The 27,009-nt window shown below is 41.3% G+C and overlaps 1 protein-coding gene across 1 annotated transcript in view; it reads left to right on the forward strand.

The window, feature by feature from the left end:
• LAMP2 (lysosomal associated membrane protein 2) overlaps window positions 1-6,395 on the forward strand; it is a 255,206-nt gene extending 248,811 nt beyond the window's left edge. The window contains exon 9 of the mRNA XM_069212088.1: window positions 4,866-6,395. Within this exon, the coding sequence (XP_069068189.1) occupies window positions 4,866-5,008 (143 nt within the window). The 3' untranslated portion in view covers window positions 5,009-6,395. The remainder of the gene's footprint in view (window positions 1-4,865) is intronic.
• The last annotated feature ends 20,614 nt before the right edge of the window (window positions 6,396-27,009 follow it).

The following is a 27,009-nucleotide window of genomic DNA, read 5'->3' on the forward strand; positions in this document are numbered from 1 at the left end:
AGTGCATGTTGATACCATGGACACTTATTCCAGGAGAAACCGAATGAACCCAATGGTTATCTGTTTTCCTGTGATTCATTTTACCACCCTGAAGACTGAAGGCTCTTCTGGACACTGACTTCCTGCACACAAACAAAATCTGTTCAGGCTCCTCATGCACACCTTTAAAGCCCTAGACAGCCGTGTCCAGTTCAACAACTGCCTCACATTCCACAAACCCACCAGACACTTCTGCTCAGCCAGACTACTACTTGCACACATTCCACACATATGCAGAAATGGATCGGCGGTAGGGCATTTTCCTACATCGCTCCTAAAGCTTGGGATGACGTGCCACTGCACTTCAGAGCCACCTTTTCAAATCTCGAATTCCACAAGAAGCTGAAGACATTTTTCTGTGAAAAGACATCTACAAGCATGGCCGTATGCCAGGCCAGGGCGGTCCTTGCTTCTGCACCAGGATTCTCTCTCAGGTGATGGAGCACTCTACAAATAACATAATGAGGGTCCAATGTCTGGAGAGAGTATAATGAACTTGCTTAATCAATGCATATAAAACATCATCATTCGAATTGACTGTAGCATTCTACATAGTCCTTGCCACAAATAAAAAATAAAAAAAAAACTCATTCCATGTGACCAGTGTGTTATCAGAATAGCAGTTGAGAGGTGCCCACAATTTTGGCAGATGTGTTAGAACAAATAAAATCAATGATTTTAAAAAGAGACTGATATTATTACGTCTAGAAGAACTCATAGCTGGGCCTAAACTGGGAAATGGATTTATGCAGTGGTCTACTGCAGTGAATAACTTTAAAACTATATCTGGCTTTAGATATAATAGCCTGGACATATGATTCTTTGTATTAATGTCGTTATTTTGTGAGTATGACTTAAAGTTGATCTCACAAAAAACAAAAAAAAAGCTCATTGTTAGATTTAGCATGGTCTCCCCTAACCGTTTGCCTCTATTTTCCAGGTTGTTGATGTGTGCTGGATTCTGTTTTTGCTCCTTTTGTTACTCTGGGCACTTTACCACTGCTATCCAGTGCTAAAGTGCAAGTGCTCCAGTGCGTGCAGTTTTAACTGTCAATTCAATTTGGCAACTGTATCCACTTGCTAGGCCTAAACCTTCCCTTTTGTTAAATGTAAAACACCCCTAAGGTAGGCCCTATGTAGTCCTATGGGCAGGGTGCAGTGTATGTTTAAGATAGGACATACACTAACATGTTTTATATGTCCTGACAGTGAAATACTGCCAAATTCGGTCTTCACTGTTGCAAGGCCTATCCCTCTCATAGGTTAACATGGGGGCTGCCTTTAAATACAGTTAAAACGTAGATTCCCTGTGGGAGCAGCTAGACCTGTGGAGTTTGGGGGTCTCTGAAATCACAATTTAAAAATACATCTTTTAGTGAAGCTGGTTTTGAGATTGTGTGTTTGAAAATACCACTTTTAGAAAGTAAGCATTTTCTTGCTTAAACAATTCTGTGACTCTGCCTGTTTGTGGATTCGCTGTCTGGGTCAGTTTGACAGTTCGGCTGGTTGCACCTCTCTCTAGACAGTGACACAAAGGGAGCTGGGGTGTAGCCTGCATATCCTGATGAGCCATCTGTGCTAGGAGAGAGGGGAGGAGTGGTCACTTACACCTGAAAGGGCTGTGCCTGCCCTGACACAATGCAGTCTCCAATCCCCTGGTGTGTGTCTGGGGCCTGGCCTGGGAAAGGTGTGATCTCACAAACAAGAGAGACTTTCCTTAGAAGTAGGCCTACTTCAAAGGCAGAAAGGGGAATAAGAGCACCCAAACCCCCTGAAAATTAAATCACTTCTGTAATCAAGAGGAACCTCTGCCAAGGAGAAGAGCTGAGGAGAAGAGCTGCCCCGCCTGTGACTGCTTTGTGGAGCTATCCTGCAGTTGCTGCTTCTGCCTGTGAAAGAGGACAAAGACTGGACTTTGTTGTGCATACCTGCGTGTGAAGAATCTCCAAGGGCTTGAACTGAGCTTGCCTCCTGTTGCTGAAGTCTCAGGGCCATCAAGACTTACCCTGCCGGCACCTGGGCTCTGCTGAGACTCCTGCCCTGCCACGTGGTGCCCTATCCAGTTCCTGGGCCCTTGAAAGGTGAAGCTGAGAAAGACTGAAAATCCACACACAGACCATTGTGCGGGGAAATGTTCGATGCACCTTCTATGATGCGGCTGATGACGCGCCACCGGCTTCGTGGCTTAAATCAACTCTCCACCTGCATTGCGGCTAGAGGATCGACGCAATGTGGCTGGAGAAACGATATGCAACACCCGCTAACTGAGGCGTATAATGACGCAAACCCCACGCAGCGCGGTTTTGTGATACCGTGTGACTGGATTTTCAACACATCACTGTGCACGGAAAAGCAACGCAAAGCCTGCCCAGACTTGAGGTGCCTGTCTGGATCGATGCATCGCTCTCTTGCAGGAGAGGAGAAACCACGCACGCCGACCCGACTGGAGGAGGAACAACTCACGATCTCACTTGTGAGTGAGAAATCAATGCATCTCTGGCCTTTTCTGACACACACTCGCCCGTGCTGTGTTATTTTGATGCTACCCAGGTAGTCTTGCACGCTAACAACGTTCTCACTGTTTTCTAAAGGATTTAATACTCTTATTCTTTGAAGATTCATAACTTGACTTTGTATTCTTTTTTTTGTTGTTTTGGTCTTGTTTAGGTAAATATTTTCTATTTTTCTAAACCTGTGTTGTGTAATTTTGTAGTGTTTTCGCTGAGCTACTGTGTGTGTTGGTACAAATACTTTACACATTGCTTCTGAAGCTAAGCCTGCCTGCTCGTGCCAAGCTACCAAGGGGGTGAGCAAGGGTTAACTGAGAGTGCTTCTCCATTACCCTGACAAAGTTCCACCCAAGTTCGCTGAGCCTGGAATGTTGTTGAGGTGCAGCTGGGATCTCGAGAGGATGAGTTATTGACCCAGGCAAAATTGTCTGACTTTGCAATTTTGGATGACCTGTAGTCCAGTGGTGACTGGGCTTCTGCCAGCACCAAGGGGACTTTGGGGGACGTCAACCCTGTGACCAGGATGTTTCACTTCCTTCCTGGACTGAGAAGTAGTCACAGCAAGTCCCCCATGGAACGCATCACATCCACAGCATCCTTTGAACATCTTCAGCATCCGTCTTCCTTTACATTAGGACCGTTTCCGTAGGGAAGACCTGTAAGGACAAACATGCCTGTAATTGACTTAAGACTGCATCACCTGCTGAGGTAACAGTTTCTGAGGACCTTGATGGTCCCCCTGACTGGTTCCCTACTGGAATTGGTTGCCTAAAGTGATTACATTCCAACTAGCATACCTTTTGGTGAAAGATTTGCTAAGTATCAAATTAGTTGACTGTGCCAATGTTCAGGTTTGAGTGAAATCATCAGATTTACTATTCCTTGTAAATTTTATATCTCTGGAAGGAAGCCTCTGGTGGATCTTTTTTATTGTGGTATCTAAAAAAAACAAAAAAAAAAACTACAGATTATTTTTTATAAATTGGTGATGGATTTCTTAAGTGTCTTGTTGTTCAGTTGCCTTGGTGCTCTTTTAATTGTTTTACCCCTCCTCCACTTGCTTGCTCCTTTGTGTATGCCTTCCTGCTCAGAGCCACAGCTATTCTGTGTTAAGCTGAAGGTTTGACAACAAAACTCAAGGGTCCTAAAGGGGTCGGCAAGTGTATTATATGGTGAGGCTGCACAACCACACCATGTAATGCACTTCATTTCCTTCCTATCATGGCATCTATTTAAATGTAGAAGGCCTTTCCTGGTGTTGTGGTTATCTTCCATAACTTAGAGTTGCAGTCTGGGATCTGCTCAAGTGAGGCTGGGGTAACATAACTCTGCCATATGAGCCTGTAAGACATACCTGAATCAAAGAATGCCTGACCGTGTCGGATCTTTGTAGCATGAAGAAAAGGAAAGTGCGGAGGAATGCAGGTTGCTTATCCAGAGGTATAAAATAGACCGCTTAACAGACTATTTTCATGTAGAACTGTGATGTAAAGTGCACCATTCTTTCCTATTTCTCTCTACCATACAGTTGATACGTACTCCAAGTCACATCTTTCCTTTGTACTCTAACAATTTTGTCTCATTTCTCATAAACATATTCCCTCACCATTTCTCTCTGTAACTGCACATACACTAGTATTGCCTTCTACAGTGTTTTCAATAACTATAAACCCTTTGAGGCTCTACTTAATTTTAGAAATGCTGATCAGAAAGGGATAATGTTCAGACAGCTATCAGGGCAGCTGGTGAAATGAGCTACAGTGGTCAAAGAATTGACAGACATCTGGGGAGAGGTAAGAACAAGAGATGGTGTGTGCCAAGAATTGCATCCTGATGAGCATCCATTCTCTGTTGTCTTTTTCCAGAAATGTTGTATTGTTAATGACGGTGTTCGGGTCTGGGATTTCAGAGACTGCATCAAAATGGCTGATCAGTTAGAGCTAATTTGCTATTGCCTAGACCAGTGGTTGCCAAGAACATTGTCCCTTGTTGGATAACTCTTGGTGACTGGATTTCATTTCAGTTTATTTAATTTATTTAATATATTACACTGTACTTCCATAATGAACTTAGAAGTTTTGGTTTCCACAATCCAACAAGTGGAATTGCTTCATATTGACCGTAACCTGCATTAGCAATAAAACTCGACTTATTTGAAGTAAGTGCAATGTGTAAAAAAAAAAACAACAAAAAAAAAAGTTTCCTTTCTTTGGTGAAGATACACAGAGCAGGATTATAGATATGTATGTTTGTAACATCACCTTTTTTATGAGCTCATTTTAACTTACAATGCATATATTTTGTCTCCAACTACAGCTGAAGATTGCCATGCAGATAAAGACAACTTCATTGTACCCATAGTAGTGGGAGCGGTTTTGGGAGTATTAGTTATTATTATAATTGTGGCATATATCATTGGCCATAAGAAACGCAATGCAGCTGGATACGAACATTTCTGAGACATACACTGTACAATTGCTTAAAGATTTAAATAATTAAAACCTAAAGCACATTTATTGTAGGAATGTGAAAATAAGTTATGGCCAAATTTGTAATGCACTTTAGGCATGTATAAGCTGATGTATTGAAGACAAGTATTACATTGTGCAATCGTTAAACAAGGTTTATGTCAAGCCATTTCATTTATGGAAGCTGATTTGTCTTAAATCTACAGTGAAATGTGAAGTAGATTTTGAGTTCTTGCAGATCGTATGCCAAAAAGTATTGTAAGAAAGTGTTTATAAACTGCTAGATATTCAAATTGGTCGAAAATAATTTTTAGTAAATAATGTAACCATATAAAACAGGACAGATTATGGAGGAACAAAAATAACTTTAATTAGAAACCTGTTTTTATCCGATTCTAGTGTGTGGTTTAAGAATGGGTAACCATAGGCTTTACTGACGGTCGAAAAAGTAGTCACACGTGTCTGTGTGGTGCAACAAAATGTTGTATGTTTGTATGTCTCATGTGTGGGTGTAAAACCAGGAGAACTGCCACTAAAGGAAGGAGTCATACTGTTTGTAAAGTGCCTACGACTCCGCACATCAAAGTCAAATCTCGCCCTTATGTTGATCCTGTTCAACCGCTGTGCACCAGCCTAACATTTTACTTAGTTAAAGGCCTAACTTGTCTACAATTCCTGTTGCAAGTACCTATCTGCACCCTACCCAAGCACTCCTCGTTCATCCAACTCGCCAAAATTAAATGCATAAAGCACAATCATCTGAGTGTAAAATTCACAGCTCTGAACTACTTAAGCCTTATGAAATCCCAACTGAACCTACAAGCATGCAGGTGATGCCTTACAAAATAACTTTCTTCGATGCATTTTCCAAGTGCCTTCCTTCAGGATATTTGAGATGAACGCTTCCAAATGGACCTGAAGTCTCACTGACGATGTACAGTCACACTTCGACCTTCCCACGTGTGAAAAAGGTTTTAATGCTTGGCCACCTGAAGGCGGATTGAAACGCATAAGATCTGCATCATCACAAGGCTTCTGCTGTACTGATGTTTTTAAAGTGTGAATTCGATGACACATTTTGCATATGGTAATCCAGGATGTTTAGTTCTATACCCGTTTTCAATTTAGACCCTTTTAAAAAACAAAAACCGGAATATCATAGTTTTTAATTTGTCTTTAAATACAATTTACTGTGAGACACAACTCAATGGTATTAAGCACCAATTAAATCCTATTTATGTCGAAATAAGAGCTTGTCACCATCCTCACACATTAACATATTAACCAAAGAAAAAACTAAATATTTTGAGGTGTAATTTACCATATGCAAAGAATATGGCATGTCTTCATGGAAGCTATTAAATAACATTGAAATAAACAGTAATGTATGTGACCTTTCTCTGGACAATTCTGATGCCAATGAGTGGGCGAGTAGAAACCTTTTAAAATATTCTTTTGAAAATCGTAATTAACCTCTGGAGATACTGGCGAGACAAACAGTTTTTTCTTAATTTTATTTTTCCAGGGACAAGCAGCCAAGGAATCGTTTACAAAGAATTATAACCATAGCTTTTATAACATTTGCTCACACTCTGTCTGCCCCCACTTAAATCGATAGGAACACTCCCCCTGTATAAAACATAAATACCATTCAAGCCAAAACAAACGAAAAATCGATTTAAAATTTCTTGCACAATTATATAGAGTATACAAATTCATTAGAACCGCCTTTATTTCTATTGCTTAACTGTCCACCTCCCGGTTTCTCCAAATTCTGTCTACACGGGCTACAAACCCCATTCTGCTGGCATCCATGGGGCCAGATGTATCATTCTGTTGAATAGCGATTACCTAATTGTGATTTTCTGCGAATCGCAATTAGATAATCGCTGAAACTCCAGAAGTTTCATTTAGCGTTTCCTAATGGCTCGCAAATCGACCTACCTCATTAATATTCATGTGATTGGTCACATTTTGCGACCCATTAGGAAACAGTATAATCACAGAGATGTTGGCCTGCTGGGCTCAGCAGACCACCATGTCTGTGATTGTTTTAAAATAAAGCAATTTTTTTTTTTTTTTTAAATGCAGGAAAATGAGATGCATTAAAAAAAGAAAAATGAAAAGTTTTCTTTTCATTTTTTAAGAGTAGGCAATGGTCCCCACTGCCTGCTCTTAAAAAAACATTTTCGCATGAGTTCACAAAAGGGACCCTTTTACGTTTGCTCATGGGTTACCACCAACTTAGTAGGTGGTAAAAAGTCAACTTTTTGCGACCACAATTGGGTCACAAAGCATTCCTGCATACCACTGCGATTTGGTATTAGGAAGGTACGCCCTTGACACGCCCCTTCCTAATGCCGAATCAGTATGTATTCGCAATTCCAAAGTGCGATTCAGTAGCATGTTACCGAATCACAAATTGGAATTCATATATACCAAAATGCATTTTTGCAGTCGCAAACAGCCCTATTGGGCCCTTTTGCGACCACAAAAAGGCATGATACACATGGCCCATAGTTTTTCGAGTGCAAATTTTTTGTGCTTTTGAAATCCACTGAGAAACTAAGGGGATCACGTCAGATTTCCACTTGGCCAAAACTATTGATCAGGCCAGCAATGCTTAAATAAATACCAATTGGTACTGCCCTATTGTTATCTCAAAGGAAGATAATACAGTGCCAAACAGCACTCCGTACGTGTCTGGACTAATGGCACAACCAAGTCTTAGGCTTAATTAATCAAATGCCCTGCCAGAAATCATTCAGGTACCTACAAATAAACATGTGCAGCTGATCCCTGTTCACCTGATTACACCTAAAGCAGTGAGATTCTAACCCCGAATATTTTTTTTTAATTTTGGCAGGTGTATAATACAACATCCATCTGCTGAACAAGGCCATCCTTCTTAAATTAGCAGCGTACACCGCCTTTTGACTTATTTGATTATAAAACTGCCATTGTGAGCTATCCAGCCAGCAACCCATTGAAGCTTCTACAGACTGGAGCAAGTCTGCAACTAGTGCTTTGCTTTGGATGCAACAGTCTCTACCAGTTTCCTATACCCTGTAGTTTGATAATAAAATAAGCTTTCCCAAGTCCATTCCCAAAGGATCCCTCACACATGCTATGTCCCAAGCAAAAGTGCTTAATTTGAACAAAGCTGAAGAACAGGGACAGACTCGCATTGGAATTCAGCAAAGTAAAATCGGGATCTCCTTTAGATCCAGCTTCCCACCGTATATACTCTTACAAAGGGCATAAGAGTTTTCCCTCTTCTCCTAGATCTTCTTAATTTGTCAATCTCCACTGTCTCTCAAGACTGGAATCATGCTGTGGTCAAGCAGTTGATTTAAAAAAACAAACAAACAAAAAACTAATCGTGACCCTTCCTGTCTGAGAAACTATATACCCATATCCTTGCTTATAGCTATAGAGAAAGTTCTTGAAAAACACATCAATTGGCATCTTTCACTATTTCTAGAAGAAAACCTTCTCCTTGATTCCGCTCAGACTGGCTTCCGCCCAAAACATAGTACAGAATCTGCACTACTTGCAGCGACAGATGAGGCTAAAATGTTACTGGACAAGGGGGGCTCTGCTGCCTTGATCTTCCTCAACCTGAGTGCAGCGTTCGATCATGAGATTCTCAGGTTGAGGGAAAATGGAATAAGAAATGATGCGCTAAAGTGTCTCTCCCCTTACTTAGACGAAAGGTCCCTTCAGATTTGGGGCCCCCCTTGTTATTCAGAGGTTGTCCCATTGAAATGTGGGGTCCCACAGGGATCTTGCACTTTTATAAATATATATATATATATATATATATATATGTGTGAATCCCCTTTTGCAGCCATTGTTAAGAAATTTGGGCCCATATTTATACTTTTTGACGCAAACCAGCACTGGCGCTGGTTTGCGGCAAACAATTTACCACTGGCTAACGCCATTCCAACGCGCCAGGCAGGCGCCTTATTTATGGATTGACATTAGCCGGCGCTGTGGGCTGGTCCGAGTAAAAAAAAAAATGACTCTAACCAGGCAGCACCGGCGTAGGGAAAAATGGGGGTTGTGTGTCAAAAAATGGTGCAAGTCAGGTTAGAGTAAAAAAATCATGGCTCTAACCGGACTTGTGCCATTTTTTTGATGCACAACCCCCATTGAAATGACTTAGCAAAGACAGGAGTCATGCCCCCTCGCCCAGTGGCCATGCCCATGGGACTTCTGTCCCCTGAGCATGGCCATTGGGCACAGTGGCATGTGGGGGGGCCCAAGTTAGGCCCCCCTATACCACTATTTCTTTTTTTTTTTTAAATAAAAATACTTACCTCAACTTACCTGGGATGGGTCCCCCCATCCGTGGGTGTCCTCCAGGGGTGAGTGAGGGTGACAGGGGGTGTCCCTGGGGGGCAGGGAAGGGCACCTGTGTACTGCTTCCATGGCCAGAGAGCATGGAAAGGAGCACACAGGTCCCTTAACGCCTGCCCTCACCCAGGTGTTCAAAAACGGCACACATCAGGCTGGGTGCTGTTTAAGGCCCGCCACCTGCTCTGCGTCAAAATGACGCAGGAGTATAAATAAGGCGTACAGGCTTTAAAGTCATTTTTTGGACAGGAACCTGCCTTGCATGTCATTAACGCAAAGTGGTTTCCCGCATCCAGAAAATGATGCACACGGAGGAATTTTGACGTTCGCAGGGTCGGGCGTAATAGTATAAATGTGGTGGAAGGTTTGCGTCGAATGTGCGTCAAAATGTTTCTTCAGGTTTTGATGTAGGGGACTCTCGTCAGCTATTTTCTACGTGTAGCAAACTGGGAGTCCCTTCTTGAACTGGTGAAGCCTAAGGGTGAAGCTGGTGCAGTCCTTCAGAGTGCAATGTCCAGGGGCAGGTCAGAGTCCAGCAGGGCAGTCCTTCTGTTGTTCCTTGTAGGGATCTGAGGGGTGTGTGCAGCTGTGCCAGATTTATCCTTTCTCCTGGGGTGGAAAGCAGGGAGGGCCAACTGTCCAATCACAGGCAGGCCACCACCCTCTTTGATGACAACTTTCTGTGAATTGTGGCAAAAATCAATCCCATGCAGCAATATTCCTTAAAAATCCAAAATGGCAGAATCTGAATTTTGGAGGTTAGGTCTGACTGAGTCCACCTACTGGTGTGGCTAAAATTCCTTAAGGAACTCCTTTCTTGCCCTCTCCTAATCTAAGCAAGGGGGAACCTGGTGGTCTCAGTTTGCAGGAAATGGGAGGTGCATAAGCCTGCACAGGAGTTTGATCAATTTAGGCTTATTGTGAAGCTTATTAGACTTAGGAGCATCCAAAACAGTATTTAGCAGAATATTAAAATCTCCCCCAATTATCGGAGGACTCGATTCTACTTTAGCAAAATTATATAAGGATTTGAGGGTCTGTGGTGAGTCCTCAATAGGTCCATAAACACTTATTAAATTATAGAAGAAGTTGAAAATCTTAATTTCTACTCAAATCCATTTAGCTCGGGATCTCTATGCACCTTAAGTATCTCACATTGCAGCTTCCTTCCTATAAAACTAGTAATTCCCTTGATAGCTGCATTAGCAACAAAAAAAAAACATGCTGCAGAAACTCTCTGGAACTCACAAAGGGGGGGGGGGCATTATTCTTTAAGTGCATTTCCTGAAATAGAATTATATTTGCCCCTATGATTTACATGAAGCAAGCATTGCCCCTGCCTTCAACCAATTATTAAAACAATTGACATTGCACAAGATAATTCTCAGGTGCCTAAAAGCCATCTTGTGCATTGTTTTCCAACTCCTGCTATCTGCCGTGATCTACTGAAAAGGCTGCCATACCTTGTTTTAGTTCTCTTTTCACCCCCTAACCGCCCCACCCCAGATCTCCCTCTACCCCTCTTTCCCTCCCCGTAGGCGAATTCCCCTTAAATGTCTCACCCGAATCAGACTTCCTAACCAGGGTCCCCTGGCCACCACCCCTCTCCCCTTTGCCTAGTGCCCTGGAATGGCACTCAGTAATCCTTCTCCCTGGGCTAGACACCTCTTAAACAGTTCATACTCAATGATGGACCAAAATGGACAGAAACCTTAGTAGTACACACATGATCAAGACTATAATCTCTTATTAATTTAACTTGTGTATTTACAACATAGTTCCGGTAGTAGTTAGTTTCACTGAGAATTGACCAGCACTTCCAATTTGAACTGCTGCACCAAAGCTGCTTGCATGCCCTGCTTCTTGAAAAGATCTAGCATGGTCTTGAACGCACGTCTTCTCTGGGCCGCTGCTGTAGACATATCTGAGTAGAAGTTGAACCGGTCCTTGTCCCCTATCTGAAAACCTTTTGATCTTATAGCCTCAGAGAGAATTCAATCTTTTATATGAAAATCAACAAATTTTTCCAAAAATGTACGAGGATACCTAGAGTTTAATGGCTGAGAAAAGGGAACAAGATGACACCTATGATTGAATGTCCTGCATCTTGAGTTGGTCGCCTGGGAGGACATGTTTCTGAACCAAATTTGCAATAAATTTAATGGGGTCTTGCCCTGCCTCTTGTCCTTCTGGACGCTCCAGTCATGCAACACGTCTAACCAGCATCTGGGTGTAGCTAACACGTCAGCAAGAATGGTGCTCATCCAAGCCTGTAGTGGAGCTGTCCTAGTGCAGAGGAGTTAGAGTGGCGATTGCAGCACAGAACTGTATTTAACTGCACCGAAGGGCCTGAGAAGCAAATGCTGAGTGTTGAGCGGAGGTGCGAGAGGGTGAGGAGCTGCCAGCAGTTGCCCTGGGGGTGAGCCATTGGTATTCAAAGTCTAGCAGCAGGGTGGACAGAGGGTTAGCTGCTAGTCGTGGAGCCTCAGGGGGATTGCGTTAGGCTCCCCCTAGAGTGCAGCGATGGCTGAGACAACCGCAGAAATGACTTACCCAGGTGTGGGTGCAGCTTGTGGCTGCTCAGCGCTCCTGCATCCATGCTGCACTAAGCGGTTTTGAGTAACAAGAGGAACAAACTGTAGTGGAGCGAAGGTTAATGTGCAGAGACACTTGGAGCAGCAGGGGGCAGGTAATTCAAGCTTCACGCCCTAAAGTCAGTGTGGAGTGAAGGCTGCCTAGTGCTCCTGTAATCACCCCATTTTATGGTCTACCTCATTGCAGACCGGTGTATGGTGTAGGCGCAGCGTGGATTGAGTGGAGCTGTGAGCCGTAACTCGACAACATAAAGACTAGTAGTTCAGTGGAAGAGCCTTCGGATTTAGTATGCCTCCAAGCTGCCAAAGAGGGTTTGCCATCATTCAACCTACAGTGTGGAGTTTCAAACTCTTTGAACATCTTTCAGTGTCTACTGATGTAGCGTCAGTACAAGAACTGACTTCCCTGGTTACATCTGGGCAGAATGAGGCCACCTGTAGCTGCCATAGCTCAACACTGGCTACGGCTGGTGTAAAAGAAACGGAAAGCAAGATTCAACGTAGGCTGCACAAGTAGATGGCGGGTGCCCAATCACTTGAGCTTCGGGAAGAACCACAGGTTTATGCAACAATGGAAAGCCAGACTTTATCTTTAACTCAGCTTCTGACAGTGATTCTGCGGTGCCATTAACGAATGAGAGACAAACAGTTATTGTTTCGATTTCTAATATGGAATTGCCAATAAGCTTTTTCAAAGGGTAATCTGAAATTGCCAAGCTTGGCATTTCTCTCTTAAAATATATTTTATTAGTTGTTATTAATATCCTTTAAAGACATTAGTCTTCTTGGGTTCCTGAAATGGCAGATGTATTCCCACAGGTGAAGAACAGTATGTAAACCAGACTACCTTGGAAATTGGTCATTTTCTCTGTAATAAGCCAAAGAAAAATCTAGAAGTTATTAGAACATTGAGCACTCCATTGAAGACACTGGAGTGCTCTGGGCTTCTAATGGCTGGTAGAAGCCCGGAGCAGCAACATTCCAATGTTTACCTTTCACAGCTATTGCTGTGAACAGAGGCCTCACGGAGCCTGGGAGGATTTCAACCCCCATGGGCCTTGTTTTCCTAATTAGAAGATTCTGCCCTCTAGGGGCGGAATGTTCTAACAGCTTTATAGCCTGTCTTAGCTAGGCTATACCAGCCATTTAAAGCTTGCCCCCTTGTTAAAGGCCCTCGCCTTTGGCTCAGGCCTTTAAAACTGGAGTGGGCCTTTAATGGCTGGTTTAGCCCGCTACAAGGCTATAGTATTTATGCAATATGTTTTCCAGAATGCCGTTCTCAATTGCTAATGGTCACACTCAGATGTATGTATTCTGAACGTTCCTGAGTAATATTGGATTTCACAGTTCCCCAAATGAAAAACAGCTAATGACACCTGGAGATATCAGATCCCCAATAGAAAATAATTTTATGTTTATTTAACAGCGTTATGTGGAGCTCTTGCCCCCACTTGAGTGCAAAGAACGTCTGTGTGTATCACTATTTCAATTACATCATAGTACAAAAAAGATTGCATTGGGCCTAGTATAGGCAAAAGCATCAATGACTTAAGCACTATTGTAGCTTACGTGGCTAAACAGCATCATGTCTACAAAATTCAGAAATCACAACCCACATAATGATCTGAAGATGCTGCTCATCACATGTATTATATATCTATATTGCCTATTATGGGTGTGGCCGCCTTATGAGTTGTCTTAACTCGGTGAAGACATTATATGGGAACCACTGTTGGTCAGTACAAAAGAGAAAGTTCTTTACAAATTATTTACCTTCAGTTGCTGACAATTATAGCAACTCTTGGGCCAGAAATGGCCTCAATGAACAGGATAGGAGCAACTTAGAAAGCCTGCTTGCAAATACTTCTTTAACCCAACGGAGAGAGTAAAACAATAGCGCCAAACTGTCACTTTTGCAAGCAAGGTGTAGTTTGGTGTTTTTAATGCAGTTCTCTTGTTTTTCTTTTGTCTCTTCAGGTGCTTGGAAAATTCAGAGAGATTGAAACAAGAGAACACTTTAATAAGCCATGAGATCAGTCTACAGCTGGATCCAATGGTGAAAAGTGTTTGAGGCAACTGATGGGCAGGTGGCTCAGTCTCAATAATATTCTATGTGGTAGTGAATCTAGCCAGTAATTGTGGATGTGTCAAGAATTATCCACAAATACATTGTGTTGTCTGGTGTTAAACGGTACCAGAGCCCCGTTGTGAAAGAAGTTGCCTAAGCAGCTAATCCAGATATTCTCCTATGACTCAGCAGGTTTGGATACCAGGCCCCTTCAAAACAACGCAGCCTCTGAGGGGAATCTCGGGTGCGTGTGGCTCTATGCTTGACGTAATGCTCAAAGCCCTAAGATAACCTTACAGGTGCTATATGAACCAACCTGTTGGTGGGTATCGGCTCTTGGGCACCAGGAATAAAGGTTTTTCAAACAATGTCTAATGCTAGCTGATTGGTTCGGGCACCTATTTCGTATAAGTGCCAGCCACCCAACCATCAGATAGGTTATTGCAGTTGTGCCGCCAGATAGTAGTATTCAGATTCTGGAGCACCTAGGCCCCCATTGTTGTAAGAATCCTGTCTTCTTTGTAACAAGTGATAAATTGCTATCTCATCAAATGCATGTTTCTGGCATGTACGTTTTATTCTGTAAATGTATCTTGAGTATCTCTGATAAGCTTGATCAATAAAAACACCTTCAGTGATAATTAAGTAACTATTTAGCTTAGAAATTATTCCAGTAATGTCATACGTTTTATGACTCATTCCCTCCGTACTTCTAATATTGTAATCACTTGCTTTTAGGCTTCTTTCTTTTAGTTTTAGGTTCTGAAACACATACAGAACAGATAACCATCCTAGGTAATGGAGGTTGCCATCTTGCAGTCATTCAGATTCAGACATCAGCAAAACCCCCAGTGCAACATCAGTCTAGGACAGGCGCCTTTTTCAAGGCCATATAACATCAATAGCCAAAATAGTGTAGTCTAAATTGACATCCTCTCACTTTAAATATATCCATAAGGAGACGTCTGTGACACACTCCTTGATGCACATAATCTATGTCAGACATTCCTCAAATTATGTTGGATGTTCTAATCTTTGATAAGATTCAGTATATAAGGTCAGTTTGTGGCAAGTACTGCCCTCCTTGCATGGAAGGAATACACTGGCCCTTCTGTTGTGGTAACATGGGTCAAGGTCACTAGCTTGAACTGCGGCAGTCAGGTGTCCAGTTGGCACATGGTTACCAAATTCAAAGCTCACAATGCAGAAAGCTTAAAACAGTTAAACAACAGTGAGCGATAGCCAAAAACATTTCATCATTATAGAACAGATCACCTAACATCTATTGAAACAAGTGAAACAATGCAAAAATGGAAAGGGTCGTTAAACAAAGGGACTAACCACCGTAAAAGGCTAAAGGATTGTCATTTTTTTTTTTTTTTTTTTTACAAATGATTCCTAAAATTCAAAATATATTTTTATAGAATTCATCTAGACAGTGTCTTTATCCAGAAAGCAGTGATTAATTCTCTCACTAAAGAATTAACTTTAGGTAGCAAGTTTGAGAATGTTGTGAAATGTCTTCCGGATACTTTGCAACTGCTGTGGTTCACTTGGGATGGCTGACACTTCGGTACTGGCAATTCCATTACACTGACCACTGGAATGAACTCACACCCTAAATCAAGCTTGATGTGCACCATATGCCACCCGATTACCTTCTGGAATCGGGGTACACAGACAATGAAACATAAGTGGGATTTCTTAGGGAGATATTTCATTAAAATACACTTCTTAGAGTGAATGAAATATAGCGTCATAAAGTACCGCCATAATCTGCATCAATCATACTTTAGAAACATCAAATTATTTATCAAGGTTCACAGGTGGGAAAATCTTTTTACACAGTTTTTCATTCAATAGAGATCTGGAGATGCAATCTGATTTAGAATGACAGTTTTTTTTGGGAAAACAAGGTGGCATCAATTGCAAGTACACTGACCGATGTTTACAGAGATAATCAAGGCTGTCACTGTCACATATTTTAATGAAAAATTTGAAGGAGAAAATATCTAACACTATAGTTGTCGTCTCGGCCGTACAGTCAATCATTGCAGTAGAACATCACCTGGAATTTAGCACTTTAATGTGAATCTTATGCATTGTTCTAGTAGTCAATAGGTACAACAGACCAAGGGGACACATTCTAGGTCTCACTTCAATTTCTAGAGCTAAGCCGTGCATAATCATTCACTGATAATGGTAGTATGAGTCAGTCAGAAATCAGTCCTACATTGACCTTAATTAACCTAAGAAAATTCAAGAAGCTAGCTGTTCTGCAAGATTTGCACACATTGACAAATAATACAGTGCCCTTTCAAAACTACGGGTGGGTGAAGCGATCCAACTGCGAGACATGTATTGCATATATTAGTGCAGAATGGTGACTGGTAGAATTAATTACCTCCACCTCTTGAGTGGTGATGTTTCATCAAGTTTCTGACGTGCATCATCATTGGAAGTAGGAATGCATGTATCAAAAACAACATCTGCCTCTACAGTCTCAATAGAGTTACGTTCCTTATACAGATTCTTGAATAAAGTTACACCTCGATCCTTAATATTGCCTTTGTTTATGTAGACTTCATATTTGTCACCTCGGAACCTTCTATGCAAACTGTTCTTAAAGCTCCTTTTCCTCAGCTGTAATGCTCTTTGTAGGGTCCTCTGATGCTGAATTTCTAATACCTGATTTCCTTATTTAGCAACCCTTGACTCCATATACCTCCTGTTCAAGTATGCTATTCCTCAACATAGTTACTAAAATGCCCCAGATTTATGCAGGGGTAACAGAGTTAGTATTCTATACAAAGAAGTAATTTGTTGTAGTAGCTGACAGCATACCGCAGTAATTTCTTATCAAGCATCCAAATTGACCTAGCCCCTTTTTTCATTCCATTTACTACAATAATATTGTCTGTGCATATTTTCCTTCACCTGCCTACTTACTAGGAAGTGGTTGACGCTTGAAAAACGGTGACACTGATCTAAGGTTTTAAAGACAATCATGATTAAAAAAAGAGCCCGGAAAGCAAGTGACAACACAAAAGTAAAACAACAAGGTTTTATTTAAATCATTTTATTTACATTTTAACTGTTCAAAACCATTCTATTTAAGGCTTCAATAAACTGGAAAAAGGCCGTCAACAGCGGATCCAATACAGTATGGAGAACATTATTCTATTAAACCCACCATAATGCCTTTCTATATGAATGCTTTGAAACGATATAAAGCTAAAACCCTGTAAAGGGTGGGATCTGAAATACGAAAAGCAAGTCGTTGGAAGCCATGACTTATTTCCATTTCAAATGAGGCACAGCAATGTTTGTGAAAGGATCAGCAAGCCTTGTGGTAAAGCAATCCTCCCCTGCAGACCACCACTTCATAACAGGTGCTAGATAGAAGAGACTTCAAATGAATCCGTGCATTATTATTTCTGCAGTAACTTGGGGTACATTTCTGTGAATGCATGACAAAATACTACACATATATAGCACAGCTTTGAAAGCTGAAAATTAGTTGTTTTTGCCTCTTCGGTCTGACTCCCTTTTTCTTTGAGGGCTTTTTAATTATCTTGCAAATTGATTACAATGCTGACACTATGTATTTATTTTCGAGAAATCCATCTTTACATTTCCACACTCCCAACCCAACTATCCAGGAATGACGTGAGGTGTGTAAAGCGCACTGTGGCCCTGTAAGACAGTCCTGTGGTAACCATACTAAAAAGAGTAGCAGACAGAACACTAAAGTACATGGTTCTATTTGAAAAAGGCAAATATTGAGCTGTTTGTGGAATATATAAAGACTAGATGGGGAATGGAGTCCAAAGCTGAGGCTCAAAGGAAGGAAAAGGATCCACTGTCAAACGGATGGCACCTTCACTTATGAATTATTAGACAATCCTGAGAGGGGATCTGAGAGTAGGCTTACATTTATTTTACAAGCCACATAGATAGGCTGGACATCTATTGCAAAGATGTTTGTAAAATAAATAGAGGGTTTTAGAAATAACCTGTTGTAAAGTATATCAAATGAAGAGAGGCAAATATGCTTGTTGTAGAAGTTGTAGGTTCCTTTATTGAAACATCCCATCCACGATCCAGCTCGACCAACAGCTCTTACAAAATCAATCAGGTCTCCACTGCATTCCACATTCCACCCCTATGTCATGGATGACCTCAGCCCAAGGCAAGGCTAGTGTGCATTCCAATCAGGCTGAACTCATCCAATGCCTATACCATACATCCTTCCCCTTAATAAAGGATAAACATGCAAATGAATACTAAAACCAAAACAAAAAAAGAAATGAAACAAAACTACACTCCTTTAAATCTAACTACTCTATTAAGATTCCAAATCCTACCATCCTTAACCTTAACAGCATTTCTAAACAATTTGATTATCTCAAACGGACCTAAAAATTTACTCCCACCATTTCTCCGTGTAAAGTATATCAAATGAAGAGAGGCAAATATGCTTGTTGTAGAAGTTGTAGGTTCCTTTATTGAAACATCCCATCCACGATCCAGCTCGACCAACAGCTCTCACAAAATCAATCTGGTCTCCACAGCATTCCACACCCCAAAGATATTGTAACCATTTTTGGGGTATCCTGCGAAATGTTGTTTGACTCGGGAGCTTGGCTAACCCTCATATCAAATTAGGTTTTTGACGAACATTTTAGTCATAAAGTTACATTAAAAGATCCAGATGTTATTCCTGGAGGTTATGGCGGTCAGACTATTGATCTCAGAGGATATTTTGAAACTGAGATTGCCTACCGGTCTAACATCTTACGTGGGAAGGTTTATGTTCCTGTTAAGGGAGACAATGTTCTGAGCTGGCCTCATCAGGGTGATCTAAAAGTAATACTGGATCCAAATTCGCCTTCACCTGTCATGACTAAGGAAGATTATGTTAACTCTTTAACTTGCATTGAGGAGTTGCAGGTACAAAAAAATGTTCTCTTGCCTGTTTTAGTTGAAGAATTCAAGGAAGTTTTTAGTGAGAAGTTGGGTTGTCTCAAGAAGTATCTTCACCAAATAAAGTTAAAGAAGGGTTCAATTCCTGTGGCATCCAAGGTTCGTCCAGTTCCCATTTCTTTAAGGAATGATGTGGAAAATGAAATCAAGAGACTATGTGATGAAGAGATCATTGAGCCGGTGGAGTCAGCGGAGTGGATTTCCCCGTTTGTAGTTGCCAGGAAACCAACAGGAGATTTAAGATTATGCATAGACTTAAGGAACCTCAATAAGTGTATAGTCAGCGATCAATTTCCCTTACCCAACATCACGGAAATGGTCACGATGTTGTCAGGTTCTAAGTATTTTAGTAAGATCGACCTAACTTCTGCGTATCATCAAATTAAATTGCATCCAGATTCGCGTAGTTACACCACTTTCATCACTCCGTTTGGACCTTCAGGTTCATAAGAATGCCGTTTGGGTTGGTTTCGGCAGCTGCGGTGTTCCAACGTTTAATGTATAATTTATTTGGATCAGAGCCTGGGGTTAAGTGCTATCAAGATGACATTTTGATATATGGGAGGAGCGAAGATGAGCACAATTCTAGAGTAAGAAGAGTTCTAAGCATACTCAAGGAGCATGGTCTGACTTTAAAGCCTAAGAAGTGTTCTTTTGGTGAAACGGAAGTTGAATACCTTGGACATAGAATAACTGCAAATGGATTGAGTCCAAAACCTGAGTTGGTGAAAAACATTTTGAACTTGCGGGCTCCAGAAAAAAAAGAAGAGTTATTATCGTTTTTAGGAATGTTAGAGTTCAATGCTAAATTTATTCCTAATTTAGCGACCAAAACACTCAGCATGCGGAAACTTGTCAGGAAAAATGTTGAATTTGTGTGGAGTATGGAATGTCAGAATGAATTTGATTGTATCAAGGCAGTTCAGCAGGAACAACTAACCTTAGACCTCGTAAAAGAATACCATCCTCTACAGATAATTCATCCTTTACTCTTCTGAAACTTACCAGATCCTTGTCCTGTTTAACATCATTCCTCCAACCACCCCTGATTAGTTCACAAACCCGCTGCAGAATCTCATCATCTCCCACAGCTTTTAACCACTCATCGTGTTTGATCACACTTCCCGTGACCATACATACAGAGACATCACCATGGATCTCCTTCTCCTGTAACACTTCTACCTCCACACTCAGTCTCGAGAGACAGTCCGCAACCTTGTTGTATGCCCCAGGGACATCTCGCACTGTATAATCATAATCTTGGAGACTGACCACCCACCTACTGATTCTAACAGAGATCAAATCAAGCCCCTTTTTCATGAACACCTCTACCAAAGGCTTGTGATCAGTAAGTATTTCAAATTCTCTTCCCCATACAAAATTTCTAAATTTACTGATAGCCCAATACACACACAATGCTTCTTTTTCTATTGTGGAGTAATTGATTTCAGCTCCTCTTAAAGTCCGGGAACAAAATACTATGGGTTTAGGACTTCCATCACCCAGATATTGCAACAACACAGCCCCCAAACCATTCTCACAAGCGTCCGTCATGATGACACATTTTTTGTTTGGATCAAACGAATTCAATGACCCAATTGAGACTAATTCTGCCTTGATACAATCAAATTCATTCTGACATTCCATACTCCACACAAATTCAACATTTTTCCTGACAAGTTTCCGCATGCTGAGTGTTTTGGTCGCTAAATTAGGAATAAATTTAGCATTGAACTCTAACATTCCTAAAAACGATAAGAACTCTTCTTTTTTTTCTGGAGCCCGCAAGTTCAAAATGTTTTTCACCAACTCAGGTTTTGGACTCAATCCATTTGCAGTTATTCTATGTCCAAGGTATTCAACTTCCGTTTCACCAAAAGAACACTTCTTAGGCTTTAAAGTCAGACCATGCTCCTTGAGTATGCTTAGAACTCTTCTTACTCTAGAATTGTGCTCATCTTCGCTCCTCCCATATATCAAAATGTCATCTTGATAGCACTTAACCCCAGGCTCTGATCCAAATAAATTACTGTATACATTAAACGTTGGAACACTTCAGCTGCCGAAACCAACCCAAACGGCATTCTTATGAACCTGAAGGTCCCAAACGGAGTGATGAAAGTGGTGTAACTACACAAATCTGGATGCAATTTAATTTGATGATACGCAGAAGTTAGGTCGATCTTACTCTTAGAACCTGACAACATCGTGACCATTTCCGTGATGTTGGGTAAGGGAAATTGATAGCTGACTATACACTTATTGAGGTTCCTTAAGTCTATGCATAATCTTAATTCTCCTGTTGGTTTCCTGGCAACTACAATCGGGGAAATCCACTCCGCTGACTCCACCGGCTCAATGATCTCTTCATCACATAGTCTCTTGATTTCATTTTCCACATCATTCCTTAAAGAAATGGGAACTGGACGAACCTTGTATGCCACAGGAATTGAACCCTTCTTTAACTTTATTTGGTGAAGATACTTCTTGAGACAACCCAATTTCTCACTAAAAACTTCCTTGAATTCTTCAACTAAAACAGGCAAGAGAACATTTTTTTGTACCTGCAACTCCTCAATGCAAGTTAAAGAGTTAACATAATCTTCCTTAGTCATGACAGGCGAAGGCGAATTTGGATCCAGTATTACTTTTAGATCACCCTGATGAGGCCAGCTCAGAACATTGTCTCCCTTAACAGGAACATAAACCTTCCCACGTAAGATGTTAGACCGGTAGGCAATCTCAGTTTCAAAATATCCTCTGAGATCAATAGTCTGACCGCCATAACCTCCAGGAATAACATCTGGATCTTTTAATGTAACTTTATGACTAAAATGTTCGTCAAAAACTTCATTTGATATGAGCGTTAGCCAAGCTCCCGAGTCAAACAACATTTCGCAGGATACCCCAAAAATGGTTACAATATCTTTGGGGTGTTTTCTCTTCACAGCTCCCATGGAAACCGTAAGGATGCAGTCTTCAACTACCCTCACCGAAGTCTGACTCTTGGAAACTCTGCAACACTTGGCAAAATGCCCTCTTTTATTGCATAGTCTGCAAATCGAGTTGGCCGCTGGACATTTTTTATAGGACGCATAATGTCCTGAATTCCCACAACGGAAACATTTTACATCTTTAAATCGTGTTACCATAGAAAGACTATCCTTGCCCTCTTCACGTTCAACACTGTACTGCATGGTAGTACTTGGTTCAGGTTTCGTAACAATCTTGCTCACATCCACCCTTTCACTATTCTTTTCTTTCTCCAGTTCATGAACACACGCCATGGTATGTTCTACACTCTTGGCAAGCACTATCACCTCTTGTAACGTTGGGTTATATCTGCTCCATAACTCCTGTCTAATTTTATCATTTGTGCACCTCAACATAAACTGGTCACGGATTCTTTCTTCCAACGTGCTACCAAATTTGCATGTCGATGCAAGCTTCCTAAGATCAGTTATATACTGTTCAATAGTCTCTCCAGATCTCTGTTCTCTCATGCCAAAATGGAACCGCACCATGATGGTACTGATCTTAGGTAGGAAATGTAAATCCAGTTTTTTTAAACACATTTCAAACTCATTGGTATCTGTAGCTTCTTCACCAAGATCAGGTAGATTTTCAAATATCTCTTGGCCCTCACACCCTAAGCAATGCATGAGAAGAGCCGTCTTTCGTTCACTAGATAAGTTTGTACCACACACCCTGGAATAGTGCAAAAATGATTTTTTCCATTTGGACCATTTTATTGGCGGTTCCCCTGGAGAAGTTAAGAAAAACGGTGGAGGAGGAATATTTTGCATGTTGAATTTCTTTCGTTGTCTCACTTAAGTTAAGTGTTAAAAATCAAACGTTGCACCAATCACATTAAATATATGGCAGCAAAATAATGAATTTCGATGTTCACTGCTGAGATTTTATAATGCTTGAATATGTCCTATTGTCACATACATTAGTTCCATATATGTCCAAAATTATGGATTCAAATTTCAGTGAAAATACGAAGATCTTCAAACAAATCTGAAAATTTTTCATTCGTGTTTACAATATGGTATTTGAGCTCCCTCTAGTGGTGTCTGAAACATTAAGAACTTCCAAAAAAAAAAAATCAATTTCCAGAGCAGGAGTGCTCGTTTTAGATGCACGCTGGCAAAGCGAGGCATACGCGATGACTTCAATGTTAGAAAACAAAAGAGAAAAAAAAAACGCGGTGAGATGCTCGCTAAGATCAGATGCCTTCTGACATCGGCTCGATGCGCGCTGACAGCACGAGACGTTATGTGATGACTTCAGTGTTTGAAAACAAACACACGCGCTCACAGCAAATGCTTGATGAAAACGGCTCGCGTTAGATGCGCGCGATCGATATTCTCTCCTTACCGACTGCTCGTGCAGCTGCCTCACGCGCTCATCCGTTAAATAGAAGAACTCGATGAAAAGACGAAAATCAAAATAATTAGAAAGACCAATTGAACAGTACCTTATTATACACTTCCATCGGATGAAGAGAAGGTAACAAACAAAGCTGTTCTCATCTGGCACGGTTGAAATAAAACACAGCACTTGTAGTCAACAGACATAGATTCCTTGAGATGGCCTTCTGTGTCTCCTGTGTTGAGATGTTCAATGGCACCCTCGTCGCCAGTGTAAAGTATATCAAATGAAGAGAGGCAAATATGCTTGTTGTAGAAGTTGTAGGTTCCTTTATTTGAAACATCCCATCCACGATCCAGCTCGACCAACAGCTCTTACAAAATCAATCAGGTCTCCACTGCATTCCACATTCCACCCCTATGTCATGGATGACCTCAGCCCAAGGCAAGGCTAGTGTGCATTCCAATCAGGCTGAACTCATCCAATGCCTATACCACACCTGTTTATTAACAGGGACCCAGAAAATGAAAGAGAAAATCTCTTGGTGAAGCCAAGAATGAGACCAGCTCCCGCATTCTGTACAACTGGCAGATATTAAATGTATTGCCTTCAATGCTATCACTATTATTTTTAATAATGTTACGTGATTTGTAAAATGCGTTTTTGTGTGTAGAGCAGTAAGACTATTGCTTGGTTTGCATATTTCAGTGGATATAGATTAACACAGTCTGAGGTGCTCATTCTGACTTCGGCAGTAACTGAACCGCTACGCCGGCGGCGGTGCAGACCGCCAACTAATGAGTGTTGCGGTTTGGCCTGTGCCAAACTGCCATTTTCCCGTTGCTACCGCCAGGAGAGTTGGACCCACCGGGCCAGAGATGAGCATCTCCGACCCGGCGGGCTACCCAATACCACCGGTGGTATTCTGAGTCTCTGTTCCGCAAGGGATTCCGTGGCAGTAGCACTGCTGCGAAATCCCTGGCGGAAAGGCTACCGGCAACGGGAATTTGCTAGTAGATGACTCCCCCCCCCATTCCCAGTAGTGACCCCCCACTATCACCCCCAGTAGAGACCCTCCCAGGAGAGACCCTCCACCCCCGATCCCCATACTGAACCCCGCCCCCCCAAATACACACACGCACACCCTGACACACACTCACAACACCCTTACACTCGCGCACACACACACATCACCACAATTACACACAGACACACACATACACAAACATTCCCCTCCCACCCCCATTCATTACATGCATACACACACTCACACACACCCATTCACACACCCCACCCCTCTCCCCTTGCGGAGGACACTTAACTCGTCGACGAGGTGCTCCTCCCTGAGGGGACAGGCTCTCCCACCGCCGGCCCCGCACCGCCATCAGGACGCCACCAGGCCGTATTAAAGGTCGTAATACGGCTCGCAGAGTCCTTTTGGGGGGCGGGGACCGGCAGTGGGACCGCCTCTGCACGGCCGACCGCCAGCATGACTATTGGAGGATTTCCACCCAAATTGAGGCAGAAGTCATTCAGTATACTCAGAATATGGTGGTCGGAGGACCTCTGGCATCCGTGACTTCGGTGGTCTCACCAGAAGACTGACGGAGTCGGAATGAGCACCTGAGTGTTTTGTATGATTTCTACTTAATTTTCAAAAATCAAAACTATGAAAATTATATTTTCAATCCATGGTGAAACTACTGAGGCAATTCATAATAAATAATATCCATTTAACTTTTATTACTAGTTCTTCCTAGAAGGTTGTGTTTTAATTAAAATAAACATTTTCTCAATGGATGACATGTTCCTGTTAAAAGTTTAGTTTGTTGAATAATTCTGAATTTGCAAAACCGACAAAGGCCATAATATCATGTTACTCTTTAAAATGCATTCTTCACATTAACGTGTCAGTGCCAATTAGAATAGTAAACCATTCATTCTTACTGGCCCCTTCTACACAATGAATTGTTTGCCTGGCAATGCTAAGAACTGTCTATTTGTTAAATATCCCAAAATATCCCAAGAAAGGAAAGCCATACTTTATTTTTCCATTTTGTCCCCTTAGTGAAAAAATATATATGCTTTTCTCCAGCTAGCTTTTTTAAATACTTTGGAAATAACTTTACTTACCAACCTTGATTACATCCATTTTATGTTATAATTCTAACAGTATCCAACATGTAAACAAATGAAAAACTCTGAAAGATTTACATAACTGATGCAACTTAAAAAAACTTTTAAAAAAAGGCCACCTGTGTAAATTAAATCCTAGTTGTGTTTGAAGCCATGGCAGTCTAATGGCGGATCAGTACGTTGTTTACTAAAATTATTTAAAATACCTCTTTTAAAGCCCTGAAAGTGATTTGTTTTTTAGGTCTATGAGCTGGCATTTTTAGAGGAGATTTGATTTTGTTTTTATCCCAGTTGAGTGAGGTTGTATTTTACATGTTCTAGTTATGGCCTTCCACTTTAGCTTTTCTTTAAACCCGAGGATTCACTTGGTAGTTTTTCTGCCATAATCAACTTTAATTGCCAAGAAGTCTAAGGAAGTATACAGGCAGGAGGGAGATACCCTTTCCTATCTATTTAGTTAGTTAAAAAAACGACCATATTCTTCACTTTGATCACTGACTTAATTTCAGCAAGACATAGAAGCTGCGGAAATGACTTAACGCTATATGATTCCATGAGAACTTGAGAGAAAGTGACTTCTATGAACTTTATTCAGTCCCTGGTGTCTTCAAAGGCTGATAGAGCCTTAGAAGCCTGCAATGGTTGGCGTTATACTATAATAAACGGGGGTAGTAATGTGATATCTCCAGTCACTGGACCCAGACGACAACCTATGGTTGACATCACATGGTTTTCCTCTTGTCCCAATCTTAGCCTCCTATCAGTCTCATTCGTGAAGCGACCAAGAAAGAGCATGCAGTGCAACCCATGGATGGTAAAGAGCGCACTTGGGGTTAGTGTTGCGGATTGCTGTAGTCTGAGAGCAGAAGTAAATCCAAAACCATGATGAGCTAGGCACCAAAGCACAAACAGGAGTTGCTACCTCTGACTGATATCCTTGAAGCTTGCTCACCTAAAAGCAAATTATCATGAGAATAGGGGTGGAAAATGCCACATCTGGTGACCCAGATTTAACATCCAGATATTTGTCTTTTTGTTTTACTCAGGTAAATATTTCACTTTCTTCATCTAAAGCCGTTCCATTTTTTTGTAAGAAATAGTTTATTAGACCAATGAATGTACATAGAAGTGCAGCATAATTAAAATGCAAACATTATTTACATTACTCATGTTTTTCAAAATGTTCCAGGGACCAAAACAATTTCCAAATTTTGTAACAATGTTATTAAAAGCATTGCATCATTTCTTAACCCAATAATGTAATTCGTTAGTACTGGTAGACTATAAAATACTGGAAAGTTATCTTAGTAAACTATGGCGAGGAGCTAAACCTGGCCTTCCATCATTAATAATCTACCCATATTTCGGGCCTGTAGATATTGCAACTAGTTAAATCCAGCCAAGAACAGTAAAATAACAGTAATATCACACGGTCCTTTTAATTACTCACGTCTTCAAGATCTTTCAAA

Source organism: Pleurodeles waltl, chromosome 2_1, assembly GCF_031143425.1.
Source record: "Pleurodeles waltl isolate 20211129_DDA chromosome 2_1, aPleWal1.hap1.20221129, whole genome shotgun sequence".
In the NCBI taxonomy this organism is placed as follows: domain Eukaryota; kingdom Metazoa; phylum Chordata; class Amphibia; order Caudata; family Salamandridae; genus Pleurodeles; species Pleurodeles waltl.